This window comes from Panicum virgatum, chromosome 7N, assembly GCF_016808335.1.
Source record: "Panicum virgatum strain AP13 chromosome 7N, P.virgatum_v5, whole genome shotgun sequence".
NCBI classification, from domain to species: domain Eukaryota; kingdom Viridiplantae; phylum Streptophyta; class Magnoliopsida; order Poales; family Poaceae; genus Panicum; species Panicum virgatum.
In genome coordinates this window covers 6366408-6392005 of record NC_053151.1, presented here as the reverse complement: position 1 = coordinate 6392005, position 25598 = coordinate 6366408, and the positions used below count along the sequence as shown (strand labels likewise).

Sequence of the window (25598 nt, the reverse complement as noted above, 5' to 3'; positions counted from 1 at the left end):
CATAGAACGAGTATGGGAGCGCTTTGTACGGCCAGTGTGTGCATGGGAGCTTGGGGGATGGGGATCTATATAAGCCACATTACTTCTATTTTCATTACCAGATCATCAGTGTCCTCTAAAACCCATTCGTCCATCTATCATTCCCTCACCCTCCACTAGCATCAACCATAATGATCATAATCCTCCACTAGCATCACCCATAATTATCATAACTCAAGCACCACTACTGATGACTTTTCAGCTCATCGTCTGAGTTTTCTACTCCCTTCAACTATAAAAGGCACCCCCAACCTCTTAGAGTTTATCAAAAAAAAAAAACTCTCTCCGCAGCAACGCACTGGGAAGCACCTAGTGTCAATTGTTCTTGACGACAAGAGGGAATTAAAACTCCATGTTCTCATATGGGCATGCGGATGTAACTCTTGATGTTCGGTTTGATTGTTTGTAGTTGCAGATAAAAGTTACCACTCGCAATGTTGATGCTGATGTCTACAAGTTTAGTATTTTCTTGTCTATTTTCTATTAGGTACTACCTACAACTTCAATGATCCCTTACAGATACCCTTGTTTTGTTTTCCAAGAAACGACTTATTTTCTATAATAAATATTAGCTTACGATATTAATTAACATGTATAGTATGTATAGGCTACATTGACAATTTTTGGGTTGTCTATGTGCGGAGGTCAAGCGTTTCAAGCGTGCATACCTTGGGCAAAATCACGGTACAGCTATAGAAACAAATTTGAGTGTTGGTGGGTTTCAAAGCACGTGATTGCGTGTTAGCATTCTTCTTTTCATTTTTTCCCCCTTCGAAACAAATCCGATGGCGACTTGAAGGTGAGCTGTGGCGATGAGAGCCCTTGCGTATGGAAATCGTTTTGGCCCTTCCACGAATCCTTTTCGTCTATCATAGATAGAACAAATTAGATCCAACATGTGCCGCGTTGTTGGTACCGCTTCTCACCCCACAACAAAAACCACTGTTATATGTTCAGCAACACTACAACAGGCACATATGTAGATAGGGAATATATCAGGTGCAAACCAACCTCTTCGTGCAAACCGTGCAAACTTGAATCTGGGCCATCGGATCAACATCCAAGGGGCATAGGAGATTGGGTAATTTTATAATTAACCATCCGCTCTTAGATTGGGTAATCACACTTTTGCAAATCCCCCCTCCCACCCCTCTGCGCCCTCTCCCCTTAAATATTGATCCGATGGCCCAGATTGAAGTTTGCACGGAGAGATTAGTTTGCACCTGATATGTTCTCTATCTCTACGTGCAAACCATGCAAATTTCAATCTGGGCCATCGAATCAACATTCAAGGAGCATGGGGGATTGGGTAATTTTACAATTAACCGCCCGCTCTTGGATTGGGTAATCACAATTTTGCAAATCCCCTCTCCCACCCCCTGCGCCTCTCCCCTTGATCTGATGGCCCAGATTGAAGTTTGCATGATTTGCACGGAAAGGTTGGTTTGCACCTGATATGTTCCCTTATAGATGTTATACGTCACCAATGTACTTTTAAGAACTTAAAATATCCAGATCCTCGATCCAAAACCCATAATTCATGCCTTCGCTGTAAGGCGTGCATAATGAATCAATGTTCTGGCCAAATTTGCAGATCACATAACACCATGTACATTCAGAATGAGATCCTTACACTGATCATTTTATGGTCTTACTTATTACCCAAGTTTGCAAGCATGACGAAGATGTTATTCCAACCGCACCCAAAGTCAGTTTAAACATAAAACAGATGATGAAACAATCTCAGAAATCGGAAACGTCGATGCCGCAGTTCACTCTCAAACACCAAACATCAGGCTGAACTATTGGTGGCAAGAGGGACAGATATGATGGCAACTCCCAACGCGACACCGAAAATACGGTGCGAGATTGAGAACGTAGACAATGGGCGGTTTGCAACAGGAGCTGCCACGGGGCGGCTTGTGTGCATGGCTCGGCTTCCAGGTGCAGACACATTTGGTCGCAGGGCTGCTAGAGGCAAAGATGTGTAGCCTTTGGCTTGCTCAAGATTTGAGTTCGAGCCACCAATAGCACCTGAAAAGATGAATGCAATAAATTTAGAATGGCCAACTGTGTGGAATGAACTGAGCAGAGCCACTGCATTCCACCTAAAGCACATCTAAAGACATTGATTTGCACATAATTTACAACAAAGGACGCACTACGTGGACGGTAGTTTTTTCCATGAAGCTGTATACCAAATTTTGCATTATACCCAAATAAAAGGACGAGACATAGTTGAAATGACCACATGTTGACATCCAAAATTGGCACACATGAGGTTTGCTAAACAATCTGGGCAGATTGGTCAGACCTATTGTGTAAACCGGTCAGACCGGTCAAGACAAGTTTATCAAATTGTAATTTGGATTTAACCATTGCGTAGATCTCATCAAGATGGTCGAAATGCATATACATAATGTCCAATTTGGACTCCGGATAAAGAAGTTATGCCTCCCGGAAGACCTGCACCCCGGTCTGACCGGTCAGACCGGACCAGGGGCGATCAGACCGGTTCGGAGACCGGTCAGACTGGTCCGAAATGCCCAATTCGAGTTAGGAGTTATATTTTAACACGGGATTTGTAAGAGTTTCGACTCCTAATGGATACAGACCACCTCACCCTATAAATATAAAGGGTTACGGCCGATTGAGACACATCCAATCGAATCAATCTACTACTCTTTACCTTTCAAGCCCTAATTCTCTTCCAACCTCGACATGCTGTTCGTCTACTGATCTCCACAACTAGAGATGGCGTCCTAAGGCTTGCTGGTCGACTTAGGGCACGTCCGGCGACGTTCACGCCCTGACGGGGTCCCTTCCAGGTGAGAGCTTCGACGGCCTTTACTAGTTTGCTCGTAAACTAGTCATTCTTCGTCACATACGTGCATTGATTATCATTTGCTGGTTTGCTTGTAAACCTCGCCATCTGTAAGCATCTAGGCCCTCTAGGTATGTTTCGGTGATTAATGATAACCATTATTGTGACTAATGAGTTTGTGCAGCTTAATGAATCATTATCGCTCATTTGGTCATATGTTAAAGAGGCCCCTCAATTTCATTATTCAAAAAGGCGATCTCGGTATTCAACTCAAATATATATCAAAACTAAGGATCTTTCTAGTCCTAAGTGTCATAAGGTTGAGAAGGTCACTTAGGTTAGTATATGTTTTATAGTTTTGTAGTGATCGCACTATTAAGAGGGGTTAAGACCAAGTAACTTGAGCATGGACATGGTCAATCAAAAATGAATGCACACTATGGTCACTCAGGTTTCTAGAAGTTCAAATAAGTGGTTTTCAACTTATATGTCAAGAATATTTGGATTTCATTCAAGACTCAAATCAGGAAAGGCTAAATCAGAAAAAGTCTATACACCGGTTTAACCGACGACTCCATTTTTCTATACATCGGTTAAACGCCGTTAGCAGAGTCTGGACAAGTTCTATACACCGATTAAACCGACGATGTTTGAAATTAACATCGGTGCATTAGTCCAGAGTTGGTTTTTCAGGGTATCTCAAGTTCTATACACCGGTTAAACCGATGATGTTTAAAATTAAACGTCGGTGCAATTGACCAGTGAGATGGTTTTTCCAGAGATTTCAGAAGTTGTACTCACCGGTTAAACCGACGATGAATTTGAGTTAACGTCGGTGTAGTTGTCCAGAGAATTGGTTTTTCAGTTGATCAGTGGACAACTACACTCACCGGTTAAACCGATGATACGTCGGTCAATCTACCCCAGTTGTAACGGCTAGTTTTCTAAATGGGCAGATTACATGCATTGGTTAAACCGACGCTGGCTATTGGAGGTTCGTTGGATTAACCGGCGTTAAGTACTTTTCTGGCAGCTTTTCTCCAATGGCTCTATTCGTGTGAGCTGCCTATATATACCCCTCCAATGGGTCATTTTGATCACTCTTGACACCAGGCAACATTCATATACTCATACTATTGTTGAGAGCCACCTTGAGCTTCATCTTCCACACATTTGTTCTTTCAATCATTCAAGAAGCAAGACTAAGGACTTGAGTAGAGAGAAGCTTGTGTGCATCCGTTCTTGGTGATCGGTTCTTGCTCAAGTGAAGGCCCTAGCTTGTTACTCTTGTTGCTCAAGTGAAAATCCGGTTGTCTCTTGCCCACTCTTTCATTTCAAGTACTTACTTTCATGCAATTATTCATGTGCTTGACCTTAGAGATCATAACTTAGCTCTACCTTGCTTAGTTTCATATCTAGTTGTATCTTTGATAGCTTGTGTAGCTTGCTTAGTTAGCCGGTTGGTGAATTGAGCCTTACTAGCATTGCATAGGTTAAGGTTGGTTTAAGTGTTTTAGAAATTTGAAAAAGGCCCAATTCACCCCCCTCTTGGTCCATCAATCCTTGCACCATCTTTCACCACGTAAGTGTGATAGTTACCCCTCTCGAGACGACCGATTTCGGCGAAACCCTAGAAACTGGTCTGTTCAACCGGTTTGACTGGTTTGCGCGGCCTCGCTGCCCTTCGGTCCGTTTGCGACTTGCACGCTCGAGTGCTCTCGTGTGTTGACCGAGATTTGCGTCAACACATTTTGGCGACTCCACTGGGGAAGATAATTCTGGTTATTGAAGCAGCCGAATTTTTCAGCCCTAGCCCTATGATCATTGATTTACTATCTTGTTTTGCCATTAATATTGCATCTGGTGTTTAGACCGATTGCATTTATACTTGTGGTATTGCATCGGGCTGCCTAAGCCGATCGCAATTCACTTTGCTTGCTGCTACATATCGAAGATCAAAAGAAAAGCAAAGTGTTGGTCATTGAGTGCTTGGATTATCGAGATTTATTGATCACAAGACCGGAAGCATCAAGACCTACTAAGGAGTATTCATCGCGAGTTATTCTTATTCTCCACAGCAGTATTACTACACCACGCCTGAGGTACAACACACAAATACATCACATATTACTAATAATTATTGTGCTAGTACCACAAATTCTCATGTTGATGTTGCTAGATATAATGATAGTGTGCATATTGCATCGGCTAGTCATTATTCAGATAATAGATTTTATTATGCACATCTTAATAATTCTAAAAATTACATGCAACAGCCTATGTCAAATAACATGCATACTTCGATTTTTTATGCTGCTAGCAATATACAACATACACCTTTTCATACATCGACAGCGGAACAAGTTCAAATGCCGATAAACAATTATCATGGCCAAACTAACATGGTGAGTTTGGCCAATCTTTATAAGGCACTATATGCTAATAATTTTAGTACTATTCAGCAAGGTGTTTTACATATTTATTCATCGGCAGCAAATTCACAATACTTGCCTCCATCTCAGAGTATGCTGATGAATGTGAAAATTGGCCATGCTTATTTTAACTATCCGGCCAATTATTCTCAAATCTCATATACTGCACAACATGTTACTACAGCAGAGATTGCATCTATAATTTCAGCACCACATGCAGATTTGAAAAAGGAGAATCTTGATACGAATGAAGTGGGAGAGCTTGTGGGCGAAATTCGCGCTCATGAAATGGGGATCCTTGGTATGTCCGAAGAGCCAACCACAAGCAAAACAATCGCTCTCAAAACCAAGGCCAACAAGCACCGCAAGCTCAAGATGATCAACCAAGAATCAAGCTCAAGCAATGAAGAAGAAGATCATCATGAAAGCTCATCCGATGATGAAGAAGATGGAGAACTTGCTCTCATGATGAGAAAGTTCACACGCTTGAGCGACAAGATAAACAAGAAGAGTTACAACTTTGACCCTAAAAGAAGAATGTTCCGGCCAAGGGAAGATTTTAAGCACAAAACATACTACAATTGTGGAGAAAAAGACCACATCTCTCCCGATTGCCCCAAGCCGGACAAGAGAAAGAAGGACAACAAGAGCAAACATCGCCATGACTCAGGCGATGATGATGAAGATGAAAAGAAGAACAAGAACAAGAAGCTTGGAAAGAAGAAGAAGAGCCATGACAAGAAAACCAAGCTCTTCCCAAAGAAGAAGGGCCACACCAAGAGAAGCTTCTTGGTGGAAAAACAAGAATGGGTGACCGATGTCTCATCAAGTGAAGATTCAAGTGATGAAGAAGATATCGTCACCATCGCCCTCACCAATGAAGAATCACCGCTACTTCCACCACCCATGTGCCTCATGGCAAAAGGTAACACAAATGTATGTGAGGAGGATAGTGATAGTGATGAAGAGCTTGACCCTTATGAATTTACTAACCTCATCAATGAGTATACATCCATTATCAAGAGGGAAAAGGGCAAAGTCAAGACTCTTGAGAGCACTCATGCCAAGTTAGAGCTTGCCCACTCCGATTTGCTTGGCAAGTACAATGACTTGCTCAAAAAGCACAATGAGTCACTTGTACTTGCTAAGCAAGTTGAAGAGAGCCACAAAAAGCTTAAATAAGAGCATAGGGAGTTGGCTCACAAATATCAGGAACTTGAATTTGCCTATGAAGCCATTGACCCAAGTCTTGAGAACTTTGTCAATGAAACTATTGAAAAGGTCAATGCTTCTACTTCATGTGATGACCTACTCATTGATGCAAGTGCTACTAATATTGTGCCCGAGCTTGCTCCTTCTAGGGAAAAGGAATTGATGGATCAAGTGGCAAGCCTCAAAAGTAGTGTGGAGAAGCTCTCAAGAGGAGAATACATCCACAAGGAAATTCTCTTCAACAATGCTCGTGACTATGGCAAGAGATGTCTTGGTTCATTTCCGGAGCCAAATCAAGGCACCACTCCTTCTCTGGAGATCAAGACTAGCTTCATCAAGGAAGTTGGTTCATATTGCCAACATTGCCAAGTCACCGGGCACCACACTAGGGAGTGCACCTTACCATCACACCCTCTTCCCACTTTACCAAAGAATTACTCATCAATGTTTCAAAATAACCATTTTCTTTTGAGTAAAGTGAAAGGCAAGGTGAAGGCCAAATTCATTGGCAAAATCGCTAAGGAGTCAAAGAAGAAGCTCCCCAAGCAACTTTGGGTCCCAAAAGCTGTCCCAAAAGCTCTTGTCACACATGTGCAAGGCCCAAAGCTTGTTTGGGTTCCAAAAACTCAAAAGTGAATTCTCATGTGTATAGGTGAACTACAAAGCTGGTGGAAAACATTGGGTACTTGATAGCGGTTGCTCTCAACACATGACCGGCAATGATAGCATGTTCACCTCTCTTGAAGACCCCGACGATCATGAACATGTCACCTATGGTGATAACTCAAGGGGGAAAGTCTTAGGTTTGGGTAGAATAGCTATTTCAAAAGATTTATCTATTTCTAATGTCTTGTTTGTAGAAGCACTTAGTTTTGATCTTATTTCTATTGCTCAATTATGTGATCTTGGACTAACGTGTACCTTTGACAAGAATGGTGTTGTAGTAACTCTTGAAGAAGACAAGTCATTGGTATTCACGGGGTTTTGGCATGGCAACATTTACTTGGTGAATTTCTCTTCAAAGCAAACAAGCTCCATGACATGTCTCTTCACCAAGTCGTCTCTTGGGTGGCTTTGGCATAGAAGAATTGCTCATATTGGCATGAGCAACCTCAAGAAAGCCCACAAGAGAGGGATGATCACCGGCTTGAAGGACGTCACATTTGACAAGAACAAATTATGTAAAGCATGTCAAGCCGGGAAGCAAGTTGCAACACATCATCCCATCAAGACGATGTTGTCTACCTCCAAGCCGCTCGAGCTACTACACATGGATCTCTATGGTCCAACTACAACAAAGAGCATTGGTGGTAACCACTATTACCTAGTAATTGTTGATGATTTTTAACGTTATACTTAGGTCATGTTTCGAGGCGATAAGGGTGAAACTCCGAAAGTCTTCAAGACATTTGCAAGAAGAGCACAAAGGGAGTACAACTCCCCAATTATGAAGATCCGGAGTGACAACGGCACCGAGTTCAAGAATATGAAAATTGAAGAATGGTGCGATGAAGAGGGCATCAAGCATGAATTCCCCGCCACCTACACGCCTCAACAAAATAGAGTGGTGGAAAGAAAGAACAAGACACTCATCAATCTAGCAAGAGCAATGTTGGATGATTATGGCACATCCGAGAAGTTTTGGGCGGAAGCAATCAATACGGCTTGCCATGCATCCAACCGAGTGTATCCCCACCGACTCCTCAAGAAAACTCCATATGAGCTCATCACCGAGAAGAAACCAAATATATCCTACTTTCGAGTCTTTGGTTGCAAATGCTTCATTTATAAGAAGAAAAGGCTCGGTAAGTTTGAAAGTAGATGTGATGAAGGATTTTTTCTTGGTTATGCATCAAACTCCAAAGCATATAGAGTATTCAATCAAACCTCCAGGTTAGTTGAAGAAACATGTGATGTAGAGTTTGATGAATCTAATGGCTCCTAAGAGGAGGTTGTTGGCTATGACAATATAGGTGATGAGGAGATTGATGAAGCTTTGAAGAAGATGTCCATTGGGGATATCAAGCCGGAAGAGGTGCATGAAGGCAATGATCAAGGGGGAGGACCTTCTTCATCTACACCAAGCACCACCATGGCACCCCAAGTGGATGAAGATCAACAAAAAGATGATCCACAATCTCAAGAAAATGTGCCAACGCCAACACCCCAAGTCCAAGAGCAAGAAGAGCAAAATGTTCCACCACAAGCACAAGTCACACATGATCCACCCCAACAAACATCCACGCATGTACCGCTAGTGAAGCATGGTCGTATCTCCAAGGATCATCCAATTGGTCAAATCATTGGTAGTCCTTCCAAGGGAGTAAGAACTCGCTCTAAGCATGCTTCATTTTGCGAACATTACTCGTTTGTCTCTTGTATTGAACCCACTAGCATAGAGGAAGCGCTTGAGGACTCGGATTGGGTGATGGCCATGCAAGAAGAATTTAGCAACTTCACCCGCAATGAAGTTTGGGTCCTCGAAGCTCCTCCGAAAAACAAGAACATCATCGGCACTAAGTAGGTCTTCCGAAACAAGCAAGATGAACACAGGGTGGTGATACGCAACAAAGCAAGACTTGTGGCAAAAGGGCTTTCTTAAGTCAAAGGTTTGGATTTTGGTAAAACTTTTGCTCCGATCGCAAGACTTGAAGCTATCCGCATCCTTCTTGCTTACTCTTCACATCATAATATCAAACTATATCAAATGGATGTGAAAAGTGCATTCTTAAATGGCGTTATTAACGAACTTATTTATGTTGAGCAACCTCCCGGGTTTGAAGATCTGAGGAATCCTAACCATGTTTATAGGTTGCACAAGGCACTCTATGGGCTCAAACAAGCTCCAAGGGCTTGGTATGAGAGGCTTCATGACTTCCTAATCATGCAAGGCTTCAAGATCGGGAGGGTGGACACCACATTGTTCACAAAAGACGTCAACGGGGATCTTTTCATTTGTCAAATTTATGTTGACGATATTATCTTTGGCTCAACTAATAATTTACTAAGCCATGAGTTTGCTACCATGATGTCTAGGGAATTCGAGATGTCCATGATCAGCGAATTGACCTTCTTCCTTGGTTTTCAAGTCAAACAATTGAAGGAAGGGACGTTCATCCATCAAGAAAAATATACTAAAGATATCTTGAAGAAGTTCAAGATGGATGAATGCAAGTCGATCAAGACACCAATGGCAACCAATGGGCATCTCGACTTGGATGCGGACGGTAAACCGGTTGATCAATCCCTCTATCGTTCTATGATAGGGTCTTTGCTTTACCTTACCGCATCTAGGCCCGATATAATGTTTAGTGTGTGCTTGTGTGCCCGCTTTCAAGCAAACCCAAAGGAATCACACCTCTCGGCTGTAAATAGGATCCTTCGGTATCTCAAGCACACCCCAAGCATAGGCTTGTGGTACCCCAAAGGCGCTAGCTTAGATCTCTTGGGATACTCGGATTCGGATTTTCCCGGAAACCGTGTGGATCGCAAGAGTACCTCCGGGGGTTGCCACTTGCTTGGGCGTTCTCTAGTTTCTTGGTCGAGTAAGAAGCAAAACTCTGTAGCTTTGTCCACCGCGGAAGCGGAATATATAGCGGCCGGTGCATGTTGTGCCCAAATCCTATATATGAAGCAAACCCTTTTGGACTTTGGTGTGAAACTAGATAGGATACCACTCCTTTGTGACAATGAAAGTACCGTAAAAATTGCCAAAAATCCGGTTCAACACTCTCGCACAAAGCACATTGATATTCGCCATCACTTCTTGCATGATCACGAAGCTAAAGGAGACATATCTCTTCAAGGTGTGAGATCCGAGGAGCAATTGGCAGATATTTTCACAAAAACATTAGACGAGAGTACATTTGTTAGGCTAAGGAATGAGCTTAATGTATTAGATGCGGCAAACGTCATGTAAGTTGCCTTGCCATATAGAAAAATGCATACATATAGGACACTTATCTAACCATGGTAAGATAGTGATGAGCATGGGCTTAGCTAGAGGTGGTGGTCCACTTGTTTTCCTCTAGGCTTGTAGAAAGGCTCATCATGAAGAAGCTTCCCGTGGGTTCAAACTTGACAAGTAGAACTTAATTTTTTGTTATGCATTTCTTGTCATATAGATGTGCACTTCATATTTACTCTTCTTTTGCATGTGGTTGTAGCTTGCACCATCATTGCATGCGTAAGGGTCACAAAGGAGATCACTTGATGAAAATGAGACTTGTTTCATATACAAGAACTTAATTCATGAAAAGTGAAAAGAACAAAGTGTTAGGTGTGTTATTGCCTAGTGAGTCATGTCATGACGAGTTTGAAGCTCTCTATCTTCCATATTCCTATGACATGGCTCATACATTTTATTTGGCACTTTGTCTCGCTTTGCGGCTTTTTCCTTGTATTCAAAAAGAAAAACTATTAAGCTATTGTGCTATCCTAAATATTTTGAGGGGTAAAGTCGCCTATGCAAGTCCATTAACTTGAGTCTAGTTGAATTTTATAAGTTTATTGGACTTAGCATAGAAGAGTGAGCTGAGTGAAGGGTTTTCGGGTTCACCGGTTAAGCCGACGCTCAATGGATAAATGCCCATCGTTTAACTGGCGTTACTAAGTTCTGTCCCAGCTCAGTCAAACCTGGCGTTCAACCGGCATATTCAAATGTCAGAGCATCGGATTAACCGACGAACACAACACAGATCTGACCTATCAATCAACCGGTGATAGCAGCATTCAACCGGCGAGTTCAATTTGCATATCGTCGGATCAACCGGCGCTCAGATAAGTTTTTGCTGGAGTCTCGGGTGAACTGAACCGATGCATTTGACCGGTGTTCTAAACCTAAGCATCGATTTAACCGACGTTAAGGAAAATCGCGGGCCCCACTGGTCATATATGTTTCTTGACCGCGCCGTCAGCCTCTGTTTCCCTTCATCTCTTCACGACGCCGCGCCCTCGACTCGCCCACGCCGCCTCTCACCTACGCCGCTACCGCCGCTCGCCCACTCAGCCGCCGTCGCTGTTCCACGCCGCCTGCACATAGCCGGCCCGGCCGCCACCACCGCGCGTCTTCCACGCTGCCCGCGCCGCCGCTCACCCACACTGCGCGTGCTCCACGCAGCCGCCGCCGCCGCGCGCCGCCCATACACCAGCGCCGCCCGTGCACCACCGCCGCCTGCACGACGCCTCGCCACCACCCACGCATCGCCGCCGCTCGCGTTGCCTATGCTCCACTCATGCTTTCACATCGCGCACGCCAACTGCTCGACGATTTGCCCAAGCCGCTTTTTACAGTACTTTCATGCCGCGTTCGCGTTCCTGCACTCCCGCCCCACGATCTAGCCACCGTTAGCTGAGATGGGTCGCGAGAAGAGGAAGGGAAAGGAAGTTGTGGTCGAGAAGCTGGTCCGCAAGCGGACACGAGCAGAGAGGGAGGCCGAGAGGGCCGAGATGGTGGCCAAGGCCGCTGAGGAGCAGGCGTCAGGCCGTGCTCGTCCGTTCGCGATCAGGGAGCAGCCAGCCAGGGGCAGGGGCAGAAGTCGAGGTATGGGCAGGGTCCGAGGTGCCAGGGCCACCAGAGCCATGACTGAGGCAGCAGCAGAGTCAGATCACTCAGATACAGCTGCAGATTCAGATGCAGATTCAGAGGCAGCACAATCAGAGCAGTCTCAGGGGCAGAGTTCTCAGGGGTCACCGACTATACGACGTTCTGGCCGCACTCGGCAGACGTCCCCAGCAGGAGAGTCTTCGCCAGCGACCGAGTGTCGCACTAGACCGAGGACGCGAGGAGGTCACCAGCCACAGGAGCCTCACAGGTCCACAGCTGTAGCAGCAGCAGCTCGCAGAGCCGAGGCCCTAGAGGTCGAGCGCGCAATGTTCCGTATGGACACTGTTGTGCATCTAGAGCCAGGTGTGCTGCTCTAGAACTTGACCAAGGCCAATGCAGCGAAGGTCAAGAGGCTCAGGTGGAGTGTGTCAGAGGAGGACTGGTTCCCCGTGACCTGTGACAGCAGGATTGATCGTAGGTTCTGGACACTTCTATAGGCCAGTTTGTATGAGTCCTATCAGAGGCGGGGCCACAGGATCTTCCCACACAGGGTGCTCGACTGGGTCTCTCTGAGGACAGCTGCAGGGGGAGCAGATATTAGAGATCACTTTGCACACTTTAGAGGTCTGCCCAGGCTGCTTCAGATGGAGCAGAACAGATATATCGAGGACTGGGTCAGAGTGTTCTATGCCACAGCCTGGATCGCTCCCAAGCGCAGAGCCGTACACTTCGTGTTTGGAGGCCAGGTCTTTGGTTTGTCCAGGGCGACGATTGCAGGGATTCTCGAAGTCGATTTGGTCGATGTCTCCCTGCATAAGATGATTGGCGGGATTGCACCTTCTCACGAGGCGATCTCTCAGTGCTTCCGCCAGCCGTTTCCAGCGTCATATGCCAGAGTCCCCAGCTTGCTGACCCCAGAAGCATACGCAGTTCACATGGCCCTCCGGAGGACTCTGTTACCGAGGAGTGGCTACCCAGAGAGGTTTACTGGCCTGCAGCAGCTGCTACTACTTCACATCCTCACTCACGAGCCGTTTGATATAGTGGACTTTATACTAGCTGAGATAGAGGATGTGATCACTGACGGGATAGGTGTTGTACGTCAGTTTTCTTATGCTCACCGGATCAGCTACATCTGTTCTATGATTGTGCCAGCTGAGTCACCTGTCAGTGCAGTTTACCGTCAGGATGTGGCCCCCCAGGTTTCCTGTCTACCGTCCCACAGCACCACAGGACAGGAGGAGGGGCAGACAGGCAGACAGAGCTGCTATGGCACGACTGTCACCTGAGGTGCATGCCCAAGTAGCACAGGAGGACGAGGCACTCCTAGCAGCCGAGGCACAGCTTCCTGGAGGAGATGATGAGATACATTGGTCAGAGCTTGAGTCAGACTCCTCCGAGAATACCGAGTACTTTCCTGCAGCACCAGCCAGTCATGACCACGAGGCAGGAGGGTCCAGAGAGCCAGCTTCAGAGTCACCAGCAGCTGCTACTGTCACAGAGTCCCAGGTGACACAGCCGTCCGAGCTTACCTCTCTCTTTCAGCAGCTTGTCACTCAGCAGAGAGAGGATTGGATCGCACAGGAGGAGGCCAGGAAAGCCCATGAGGCTCAGCTTGCAGTAATTCAGAGGGAGGCCGCCCGAGAGCGTGCTGCAGCCGAGGAGCATTTTGTCGGGCTTATTGATCAAGTTTCTCAGAGGACAGACGCTCAGTTCCAGCAGATGCAGCAGGGCATGATGGCGATGTTCGGGATGATTACACAGCTTTACACTCACACCGGACTCGCCCCACAGCAGCCAGGACAGCCAGGACTTCAGGGTGTTGGAGCACCTCATCTTGCAGTCACTCCAGCTCCAGCCCCTACTGCAGCTCCAGCTACTATGGCGACACCAGAGGCCACGTTCTCGATGTTCGCACTCCTTGGGTCTTCCGGTCGTCCGCTCTTCTCACCACTGCCAGCGACTACACTCTTTCAGGACTCACCGTCAGTGGTTCAGTCAGTCGCCCTCCCCGTCGTACCACAGACACTACCTTCAGGGGGAGGAGGAGAGGAGTCTATAGTTCCGCAGTCGACGCAGCCGGTAGCCTCAGCAGTCACGACTTCAGATGTTGACACTTCCTCTGCTGACCCGGCTACCACTTCTACGGACCCTCTTCCAGGCAGTGCCAGCACGAGAGCCTCCACGACTGCTACACCTCCAGTCAGCTCAGACCCTCAGCTCCCGACCGTCACCGAGGGCTCTCCGTCCGACGACGACGATGATGACGACGACCCGAACCGCTTCCTCGCCGTGCCGCAACAGCAGGACCCGTAGCTCGCCTTTTTGGTGCTTTGATGCCAAAGGGGGAGAGAGTTAGGGGGAGTTGGAGTCAGGGGGAGGGTAGAGCTAGAGAGAGCTCGTAGCTACAGGACCTCGATGTTTTATATCTCATTTGATGTTAATTCATGGATATGTACATTTGACGCTTGAGTATGCTGTGTTTTGAGACATATCTAGGGATTTCGTTTGAGTCGTTGAGCTCATTGGTTCTCTTTCGAGTTTGCTTAAGCTTATCCTGTATTATCTTTCTCGCTCTCTCGTTATTATTTATGTTTGTGTTGTCATCAATCACCAAAAAGGGGGAGATTGTAAGCATCTAGGCCCTCTAGGTATGTTTCGGTGATTAATGACAACCATTATTGTGACTAATGAGTTTGTGCAACTTAATGAATCATTATCGCTCATTTGATCATATGTTAAAGAGGCCCATCAATTTCATTATTCAAAAAGGCGATCTCGGTATTCAACTCAAATATATATCAAGACTAAGGATCTTTCTAGTCCTAAGTGTCGTAAGGTTGAGAAGGACACTTAGGTTAGTATATGTTTTATAGTTTTGTAGTGATCGCACTATTAAGAGGGGTTAAGGCCAAGTAACTTGAGCATGGACATGGTCAATCAAAAATGAATGCACACTATGGTCACTCAGGTTTCTAGAAGTTCAAATAAGTGGTTTTCAACTTATATCTCAAGAATATTTGGATTTCATTCAAGACTCAAATCAGAAAAGGCAAAATTAGAAAAAGTCTATACACCGGTTTAACCGACGACTCCATTTTTCTATACATCGGTTAAACACCGTTAGTAGAGTCTGGACAAGTTCTATACACCGGTTAAACCGACGATGTTTGAAATTAACATCGGTGCATTAGTCCAGAGTTGGTTTTTTAGGGTATCTCAAGTTCTATACACCGGTTAAACCGACGATGTTTAAAATTAAACATTGGTGCAATTGACCAGTGAGATGGTTTTTCCAGGGATTTCAGAAGTTGTACTCACCGGTTAAACCGACGATGGATTTGAGTTTACATCGGTGCAGTTGTCCAGAGTATTGGTTTTTCAGTTGATCAGTGGACAACTACACTCACCGGTTAAATCGATGATACGTCGGTCAATCTACCCCAGTTGTAACAGCTAGTTTTCCAAATGGGCAGATTACATGCATCGGTTAAATCGACGCTGGCTATTGGAGGTTCATCGGATGAACCAGCGTTAAGTACTTTTCTGGCAGCTTTTCTCCAACGGCTCTATTCGTGTGAGCTGCCTATATATACCCCTCCAATGGGTCATTTTGATCACTCTTGACACCAGGCAACATTCATATACTCATACTATTGTTGAGAGCCACCTTGAGCTTCATCTTCCACACATTTGTTCTTCCAATCATTCAAGAAGCAAGACTAAGGACTTGAGTAGAGAGAAGCTTGTGTGCATCCGTTCTTGGTGATCGGTTCTTGCTCAAGTGAAGGCCCTAGCTTGTTACTCTTGGTGATTGGCAGCACCTAGGCGATCTTGGTGATTGAAGGTGTTTCTTCCGGAGCTTGCCAAGGATTGTGGGAGCCCGAAGAAGTTTGTACGTGGCTTGAGCTCCACTACGCCGGGATGGTGAACGGAGACTCTTAGTGAGCGCCCAAGTCTCGTTGACATGGGAGGTGATAAGACTCTTAGTGAGTGTCACAACGTGGATTAGGGGTGTGTGCCAACACATCGACCCCACGGGAAAAAAATCCGGTTGTCTCTTGCTCACTCTTTCATTTCAAGCACTTACTTTCATGCAATTATTCATGTGCTTGACCTTAGAGATCATAACTTAGCTCTACCTTGCTTAGTTTCATATCTAGTTGTATCTTTGATAGCTTGTGTAGCTTGCTTAGTTAGCCGGTTGGTGAATTGAGCCTTACTAGCATTGCATAGGTTAAGGTTGGTTTAAGTGTTTTAGAAATTTGAAAAAGGCCCAATTCACCCCCCCTCTTGGTCCATCGATCCTTACACCATCTTTCACCACGTAAGTGTGATAGTTACCCCTCTCGAGACGACCGATTTCAGCGAAACCCTAGAAACTGGTCTGTTCAACCGGTTTGACCGGTTTGCGCGGCCTCGCTGCCCTTCGGTCCGTTTGCGACTCGCACGCTCGAGTGCTCTCGTGTGTTGACCGAGATTTACGTCAACACATTTTGGCGACTCCACTGGGGAAGATAATTCTGGTTATTGAAGCAGCCGAATTTTTCAGCCCTAGCCCTGTGATCATTGATTTACTATCTTGTTTTGCGATTAATATTGCATCTGGTGTTTAGACCGATTGCATTTATACTTGTGGTATTGCATAGGGCTGCCTAAGCCTATCGCAATTCACTTTGCTTGCTGCTACATATCGAAGATCAAAAGAAAAGCAAAGTGTTGGTCATTGAGTGCTTGGATTATCGAGATTTATTGATCACAAGACCGGAAGCATCAAGACCTACTAAGGAGTATTCATCGCGAGTTATTCTTATTCTCCATAGCAGTATTACTACACCACGCCTGAGGTACAACATACAAATACATCACATATTACTAATAATTATTGTGCTAGTACCACAAATTCTCATGTTGATGTTGCTAGATATAATGATTGTGTGCATATTGCATCAGCTAGTCATTATTCAGATAATAGATTTTATTATGCACATCTTAATAATTCTGAATATTACATGCAACAGCCTATGTCAAATAACATGCATATTTCGATTTTTTATGCTACTAGCAATATACAACATACACCTTTTCTTACATCGACAGTGGAACAAGTTCAAATGCCGATAAACAATTATCATGGCCAAACTAACATGGTGAGTTTGGCCAATCTTTATAAGGCACTATATGCTAATAATTTTAGTACTATTCAGCAAGGTGTTTTACATATTTATTCATCGGCAGCAAATTCACAATATTTGCCTCCATCTCAGAGTATGTTGATGAATGTGAAAATTGGCCATGCTGATTTTAGCTATCCGGCCAATTATTCTCAAACCTCATATACTGCACAACATGTTACTACAGCAGAGATTGCATCTATAATTTCAGCACCACATTGTAAATCCAGTAAAATAGCTATACTTAATTTTTCTAAAGCCGAAGATGTTATACATTTTAATAGTGATTATTGTGTTATTGAGCAACATATTCTGGCTGAAAAAAGTTTAAGCATTGAAGAGCGTCCAACTGTCCGAGAACATGACAATGGAGGCAAGGAAGGAACATTAGCATGTCAGCCGAAGGTGATTTCTAGCAGCTCTGGAAAGACCGGTCTGACCGGCTCTATAAACCGGTCTAACCGGTCCATGGAGGATACAACTGTGGGCTGCCATCAAGAGGAGAAGCACGATATCATCCATATCAAAGTTCCACACCTTTCCAATATATTCGATGAGGTACGCTTTGCAAGTAATTTACCCAATTCCAAATCAAATCGTATGGTTTCAGTCGATACATCTACTTGTGACATGATTGTGAGTAATCTTAAAAGATCGATTGAAGAAGGTAATTTACTTGCTAGCAACAAAATAATTTCAGATAGTATCGGCCAATGCATTGTGAAAATTAGAAAGGCCGATAACAATGATATTTTGGCATTTAAACTCACTCCAGCATCATTGCCAAAAATTTTCTCTACATGGTTTACTTGTGGTCATTTTGAAATTAAAAGCAAGAAACTAAAACCGAAAATCATTGTGAAATCTGATGATGATATAGTGATAAGCTTTAAAACATCGGATATGAGAAGCTCAAGAAAAGGTATAGCCGAATGGATCAATGAGAAATCTGAACAGTTCGTTTGGTCAGCCTTAAAACCTTCTCCGCAAAATCGTCGGTTAGAGAATGTAAAGTACACTTTTGATTTGACTTTGTGTGATGAGTTATTTGATATCTTGCTTGAGCAGAATTTTATTAAACCTTTTGATCACAAAGTCTTGTTATCATCTCTTGATGCAAAGGATGCAAACTGCATAATTCATTGGATCATAGAATTGCAATATGTTTCACCAAATTATACAATCGGCCATTAACTCCAGACGATTAAAATTTGCTCATGCACAAGAGAATGACCAATTGAAATCAATTGGTCTTGGTGATAAGAAGTTACAAAATTGGCCAGCATCGGCTAGTTCATGTAACAACGAAAATATTGGTGAAAAGGAGGATTCTAACTCCATGAATATTGAGAAAGACATCGTCTATGAATTGCAATTTGAGGATATTCTTGAGGATGATGAGCTTAGTGGAATTCCAAGGAGCAGTGGAGTGCAACCAGGATATTCACAATTGGGACAGGAACCGGTTACTCCTGCTGTGCTGGCAAAACAGGTCAAACTGGTTTGCTCAACTGGTCAGACCGGTACTGGACAGGTCAGACCGGTTCTGATCAAGGACACCCAGAAAAACTAAAATCAGAGTGTCCTAAGACAAATGGGGGTAAAGACCGTTGTAAGCACAAGGGCAGAAAGCCGAAGCTCAGTTTTGATGAACTTCTGGCTAAATATCTAAAAGAGAATGAGGCCAAACGTGCTAATCGGTCAAATGATGTTAAATCATCAAGATTGCCTCCTAAACCTAAATCTAGGAGTTGGAATTGGCAAAAGAAAAACTTTTATTCAGCAGCATCATTTTCTCCTTCGGAGCCATCAATGCCAATTCCATATGCTCCACATCCCACAGATTTTCATCGTTATTCATCATGGGGACAGGATGATTCTTGGGCACATACTCCTTCATATTTTAGACCATATCATGTAGAGTATGCAGCGCCAAGAGAACCAGTGCATGCAGGACAGCCACATGTTGTAAGTGACCGTTTTATGTTAAAAAATCAGTCTAGAGTGCATGAGAAGAAAAAGGTTGTCAAGCAGATTTACATTGTGAAAAGAGATGGCCGCAAAGATACACGTTCAGATCTGAATACAATTGATCAAAAGCCGATTAATGTGTTAAAGACTTCGGCTATTGGCGACAAAGGAAAGGAAAAATTGAGTGTTGATATTCCTAGTGTCAAATCTGAACAAAGTAAGTTCAAAGGGCCAAAAATCAAGAAGGAAGTGCCACTGTCCAAAATTGAAGTACGACCGAGATGCTTACTCGGTTCATCAAATTGGCAAAAGAAGAAGCTCCAGAAACTTAATGCCCAAGAGTTGAAAGAAAAGAACATGGCATGGGTTCCTAAAGGGAGCATTCGAACTCAAGACAAGGATGATGGTCAAGTAAAAGGGGCAATGCAATTAAAAGAGAAAAGAAGGTCCAAGGGACGATCTTCGAATATGAGATTTGCACCAAATCATCAAAATTATTGGTCAATCCATCATCCATTTGATATACAAATGCCTCATATGCCTATGTTTTGGAATTCATCTTTAGATGTGTTTGGTTATCCCTCATATTCTTATTTTGATCCTCGGATGCCATATGGGTCATTATATCATGGAGGATTATTACCAAATTATTACGCATATTGAGTAATTTCAAAAGCCGAAATATTTAGTTCCTAGAGATGGTTATAATTCTTATGTTTGTGTGTGTGTCTATATATATATATATATATATATATATATATATATATATATATATATATATATATATATATATATAAAATATTTCTGCACCTTACTTCGGCTATACATATTTTTTGGATGAATTCTCTTTGGACGATAATTTATATTGTTCTTGGCTGCATATACGGCCGATGAATGTCTTTGACCAACGTCCTAAAGCGTTAAGCTTCCCAATAAGAGTTCGCTTAGTTGCTTTAATACACAGGGGGGGGCAGGGTGTTACTTAAATGAGCATTTTTTTTCCTTATGGATTTATATTTTGTTGGATCGGCTTGAAAGAGTTCTCGAGGCATTGGTGCTATTTTATTTCATCAAGTGATGCTATTTTAAAACGTAGAGCCAGTTTAAATGTTTTTACGCCAATAATTAAGCTGAATAAGAAGTTTTACATTCGAGCTAAAAATCTTGTGATCCATAGGTGTGAAATATCCAAAAATGTTTGGTGGTTCAAATATTGATAGGTGCAGCAAGTACCCAAGTTAAAATTAATGCTTACTTGGATTGCTAAATGCTTATTATGGGAATGTCTAAATGTCATATCTTACTTTAATGGATTCATCAAATATCATATATCTAGATATGTCAATAACGGAGTTGATATTTTGACAAATCAAACATCTAGCTATGTGATTAGAAAGGGTCAATTTCATATTAAAAGGCCGATGTTTGTGGATGCCAAAGTATAATCTCTGAGCATACCGGTCCAACCGGTTTATCAGACCGATTCATGAGACCGATCTGACCGCTTGTCAAACCGATCTAACTACTTGTCCTATAGAAAATACTAAGTCGGCTCGAGTGGCCCAGAGTCATTATGCAACCGAGGTTAGTGTTTGGGAACAATTTTTTATTGATTATCAACAGATTTCTAGCTGTATAAAGGTTCGGCATTTCATATTTAGTTATGTTTTGATGATGAGTTATGCCATTGAGATGCCGAGGGTTTGTTCTTGACAATAATTTAATCTTGGCCATTTGCACCATGATTGTGGTATATTTATTTATGAGGCCGATTATGCTATTGTTGGTTGAGGAACATTGCAAAGACCAATTGTTTTTATGATGATTTGTTCACTTTATACATTTGAGGTTATTGAAAGAGTGGGAAGATGATTCTAGCCATTGCATCAAATGCTCATAGCTGAGGTGATGTGTACTCAGGCTCATATCTCAATGAAGATACGGGAACGTGAGCAGCAAGGTGAAACTATTGTCTTGAACCGTATCAAGATGTGTGGTGGACCGGGTTCCTTCATCATTAGAGATAAGGTGTGATTGGTGCATAAGTTCTTCTCAGTGTTTCAGTGCAGTTTTGGCTTTGAGAAGTGTTTCTTGGTACGTAAGTTTTACCAAAAAATAGGGGGGCATATGTTGATATCTAAAATTGGCACACATGAGGTTTGCTGAACAATCTGGACAGATCGGTCAGACCTATTGTGTAAAATGGTCAGACCGGTCAAGACAAATTTGTCAAATTGTAAATTGGACTTTACCATTGCGTAGATCTCGTCGAGATGATCGAAATGCATATATAGAACGTCCAATTTGACTCCGGATGAGGAAGTTATACCTCCCGGAAGACCTGCACCACGGTCTGACCGGTCAAACCGGTCCATGGGCGGTCAGACCGGTTCGGAGACCGGTCAAACCGGTCCGAAACGCCCAATTCGAATAAGGAGTTATATTTTGACATGGGATTTGTAAGGGTTTCGACTCCTAATGGATATAGACCACCCCACCCTATATATATAAAGGGTTACGGCCGATTGACACACATCCAATTGTCAGACTCGGGCCCACAGAACTGTGCACATCGCTTCTTGAGTTCTACCTGTACTCGGAATTCGAGTAAAAATCAAGACGTAGGTGCTTCCTGGAAAAAAGAGCATTGCGGCTGCTTCTTTGCTGACACGGATGACAACTAGCAATCAATGTTGTCGCCCCTAAAAATCCCTCCTCCGCGCATGCATGGATCAGCAAGCGTGAATTGGGAAGGAATTGCTGGGTGCACACGAGATGGCTACCATGAAGGCTTCAATATGCTAGCTAATTGTACACGAAAGTGTACGCGCGCTACTCTCCAAGATCTACACAGCAACGAGCGACATCCATACAGCTACGACTACTCAGCATCGACTACTTCGATTACTCGGCAACGTCAACAACCTCCGTCGACTACTTCGACTACTCGGCAACGTCAACAATTTCCATCGACTACTCGATGGCACGGCGTCGACTACTTTTCTTGACTAGAAAACTAGTCGAGAGTGGGCCTCGCACCATCAATAACTAGTCGGAACCAACTCCGACTAGTCGGCATCAATCAAGCTAAGTCACTTATATTTTTTTCGACTTGTTTTTCACAAGATCGACTGCTTTTTTGGTGTACGCCTCTTGACCGAACCTACACTCGGGGGCTACACCATAATCGACTGCTTTGTGCGCAACCCACACTCTTGTCGACCTTTTTTTTGTGCGCAACCCGCACTTTTGCCGATTTTTTTGTCCGCAACCTGCACTCTCAAGTGCTTTATGCACACCGCGCATCTTATTTATCGCCTTGTCGACTTCTTCTCTGTTTTCGTTGTCTTCTATCAACGGTTGCTAAAGTACTCGAGGAGCACACACCAACCTCGACTCTTCTGTATGCCTATGTTCCTACGCGTGCATGCGGCCAAGTTCCCTGCGCTATGGGCTACGGCCATCAGGGATCAGGTGCTTACACGTAATAGGCTAACTACTCGGGACATGACCGCAAGACACGAAAAAAAGTTTATATGCATTCTTTAATGCTAGGATTTTCTCCCGTTCTTTTACTTGCATTTTCTACAATACTGGGATACTCCCAACTTGATATCATGTATATCATTTTACAATATATTTTTATGTTTATTTCATAGGAGATCGGACCTGGAGCATGCTGCTGGCATGTCCTGCTCTCAGGCTCGGGGGCTGGACACCAAAACTACTCAACGTGGCTTCCATGGCTTGCCTGGCTCGTAGGCTCGGGCGCTGGACGCTGCAAAACTACTCGATGCTGACTCATGTGAAGATCGGAGGCAAGAAAAATTCTACACTGCCTGGCACGACTTTTGGATCCTTTATTCCAACTCTTGGAATTTGGATTCAAGGCTCGGGGGCTGCGGGACACGTGTCATCGACGGTTTATTTTTCAAAATTTTGGAAGATAAAGACCAGAAGATTGAAGACTGATTTGACCCTCAGCCTGATTCTATGATTCAACGTAAGGCTCGGGGGCTACTCCATATGGAGCGCGAGTTTGACCCTCAGCCTGATTCTATGATTCAACCTAAGGCTCGGGGGCTACTCCATATGGAGCGCGAGTTCATCGCGCACCATATAAAAGAAGACTTTCGGGGCTTGAGCACCTCACAGCCTCGATGCAGCCGGAAGTACTCGGAAGATCACTTGAAGCACTCGACGGAGCACTCGAAGTACTCGAAGATGATTTCAGAAGTACTCGTGCCTGTAGTACTCGGCTACGAAGAGCTCGGGGCCTTGTCAGACCCAGGCCCACAGGACTGTGCACACCGCATAGATATGAAGAAGATTCCGGATACACATAGGGAAGAAAAAAATTATAATCCTCCTAGGACTCTACTTTGTAATCCTCCTGGGACTCCTACCTTGTAAATCGAGTAGGATTCCACCCCTGGACTATATAAAGGAGGGCGGGGTACCTAGATCGGCATGAACCAGCGCAGGGCGAAATATACCAAACCACCACACAGGACGTAGGGTATTACGCTATTCCGGCGGCCCGAACCTGTCTAAATTTGTGTCTTGTGTCTTTGCATTTACCTTCAAGTTCTAGATTCGGCGATCTGCTCCCAACCATCTCCTATCTTAGGACATCCTAAGGTAGGCGAGCGGTAAAAGTACCGACACCAATCGAATCAATCTACTACTCTTTACCTTTCAAACCCTAATTCTCTTCCAACCTCGACATGCTGTTCGTCTACTGATCTCCATGACCAGAGATGGCATCCTAAGGCTTGCTGGTTAACCTAGGGCACGTCCGGCGATGTTCACGCCCTAACGGGGTCCCTCCTGTGCGAGAGCTTCAACGACCTTTGCTAGTTTGCTCGTAAACTAGTCGTTCTTTGTCATATAAGCGCGTTGATTATCCTTTGCTGGTTTGCTTGTAAACCTCGCCGTCTTTCACCACGTAAGTGTGATAGTTACCCCTCTCGAGACAACCGATTCCGGCGAAACCCTAGAAACCGGTCTGACTGGTCTGTTCAACCGGTCTGACCGGTTTGCGCGGCCTCGCTGCCCTTCGGTCCGTTTGCGACTCGCACTCTCGAGTGCTCTTGTGTGTTGACCGAGATTTGCGTCAACACCACGTGGTATGGATCCTTTGCCTCCAGGTCCCACATAATTCATGATTAACCATGAACTATTACCTACCAGATATTAATAGTGCAAAATCACTGGCAACTAATGGACATTATTGATCTTCACTTGACTTGAGCTCAACACTCTTATTTCATTTCCAACTATATTACTAAATATTCAAAATAACAATCTACTTGGAAAGGTACTAGAGTGCTTTCAGCCTGCCACCATCTCCTAACGAGTACCCAGTGTTGTTGATAACTCGAAACTACAAGAAGCATAGAAGACATAAAAAAAGTGCAGGTCTCCAAGAGTACTTACCACGGAGAGCAAATGGAGCATCTCTCAAGGGCGCAAACTGAGTGTTGTTGTTATACTTCTCCATTGCTGCACATTCAACCAATAGTCGTGCATCAGCATCAACACAAAATCACAGTTTGGTAAAAAAATGAATAGAACATTTTGCAAACCTTAATGTAGAAAAAGTAACTAATTAATCAATTAAATTGAAGAATATCCAAACCAGTTGATCCTAATAAACATGATTATTTAGAACAAACCAAGTAACTTATTTCAGCATATTCCTGGACCCTAGTCAGTCTCAAAGTTAACCAAAACCTGAAATATCAAAATGCAGGACAATCCAACATAACATCTTAGGCTCCACATTATGTAAAGTGTGACTGTATGCAGTGCTCAATAGGATATTGGAAGTTCTCACTGTACGGAGAACACAAATTTGAGCATTATGTCATTGAAATTTCTAAGAGCTTCACTCATATTTAAAGAAAGCCTGTCTAAAAGTCCAGTACACACACCCACGCACGCACGCACGCACCCACCCACACACACATTGTAAATAAGCACAAAGCATGAGTTGCCATATAGTCGAACGATTGTAGCTAACTTATGTTTTCCACTTATCATCAATGAAACGAACTACATATGTCTATCCTACTAAGTCCTGTGAATTTAAATGCATCAAGAGGAGAGGTATGCAAAAATAGAGCTATTTGTGGTTTCAAATAGAAAAAAGTCTAAATTACTCCCCTCAACTATAGCTAAAGTCCGGATAACTCCCTAAACTATCGTTTGGTTCATTTTACCACCCCCCCAAACTATGCTCTTTGGTTCAAATTACCTCCTAATATAATTTGTTCTTTTCATTTCTCCATGCATAGGCGGAGTTTTAAGTTGAAATGTTATAAGATGATAGTACACATCATACCACATATTAGTGAAAATGGATCATATTTTTTATCATTATTTTGATAGGTAAGGAT

General features: G+C 43.8%; 1 protein-coding gene across 1 annotated transcript; it reads right to left on the bottom strand.

The window, feature by feature from the left end:
- Nucleotides 1-1831: 1831 nt before the first annotated feature.
- Nucleotides 1832-24700, bottom strand: LOC120682011 (succinate dehydrogenase subunit 3-1, mitochondrial-like). The gene is made up of 2 exons (XM_039963727.1): nt 24637-24700; nt 1832-2073 (listed from the first exon to the last, which is right to left on the bottom strand). Exons 1-2 carry the CDS (start codon nt 24698-24700, stop codon nt 1832-1834), a joined length of 306 nt encoding a protein of 101 aa, XP_039819661.1.
- Nucleotides 24701-25598: the final 898 nt, after the last annotated feature.

Excerpts from the sequence above, each read along its gene's own strand:
- LOC120682011 (XM_039963727.1), bottom strand. The coding sequence starts at position 24,700 with ATGGAGAAGTATAACAACAACACTCAGTTTGCGCCCTTGAGAGATGCT. Across the intron at positions 2,074-24,636 it reads TGCTCCATTTGCTCTCCGTG|GTGCTATTGGTGGCTCGAAC; the intron begins GTAAGTACTCTT and ends TCATCTTTTCAG.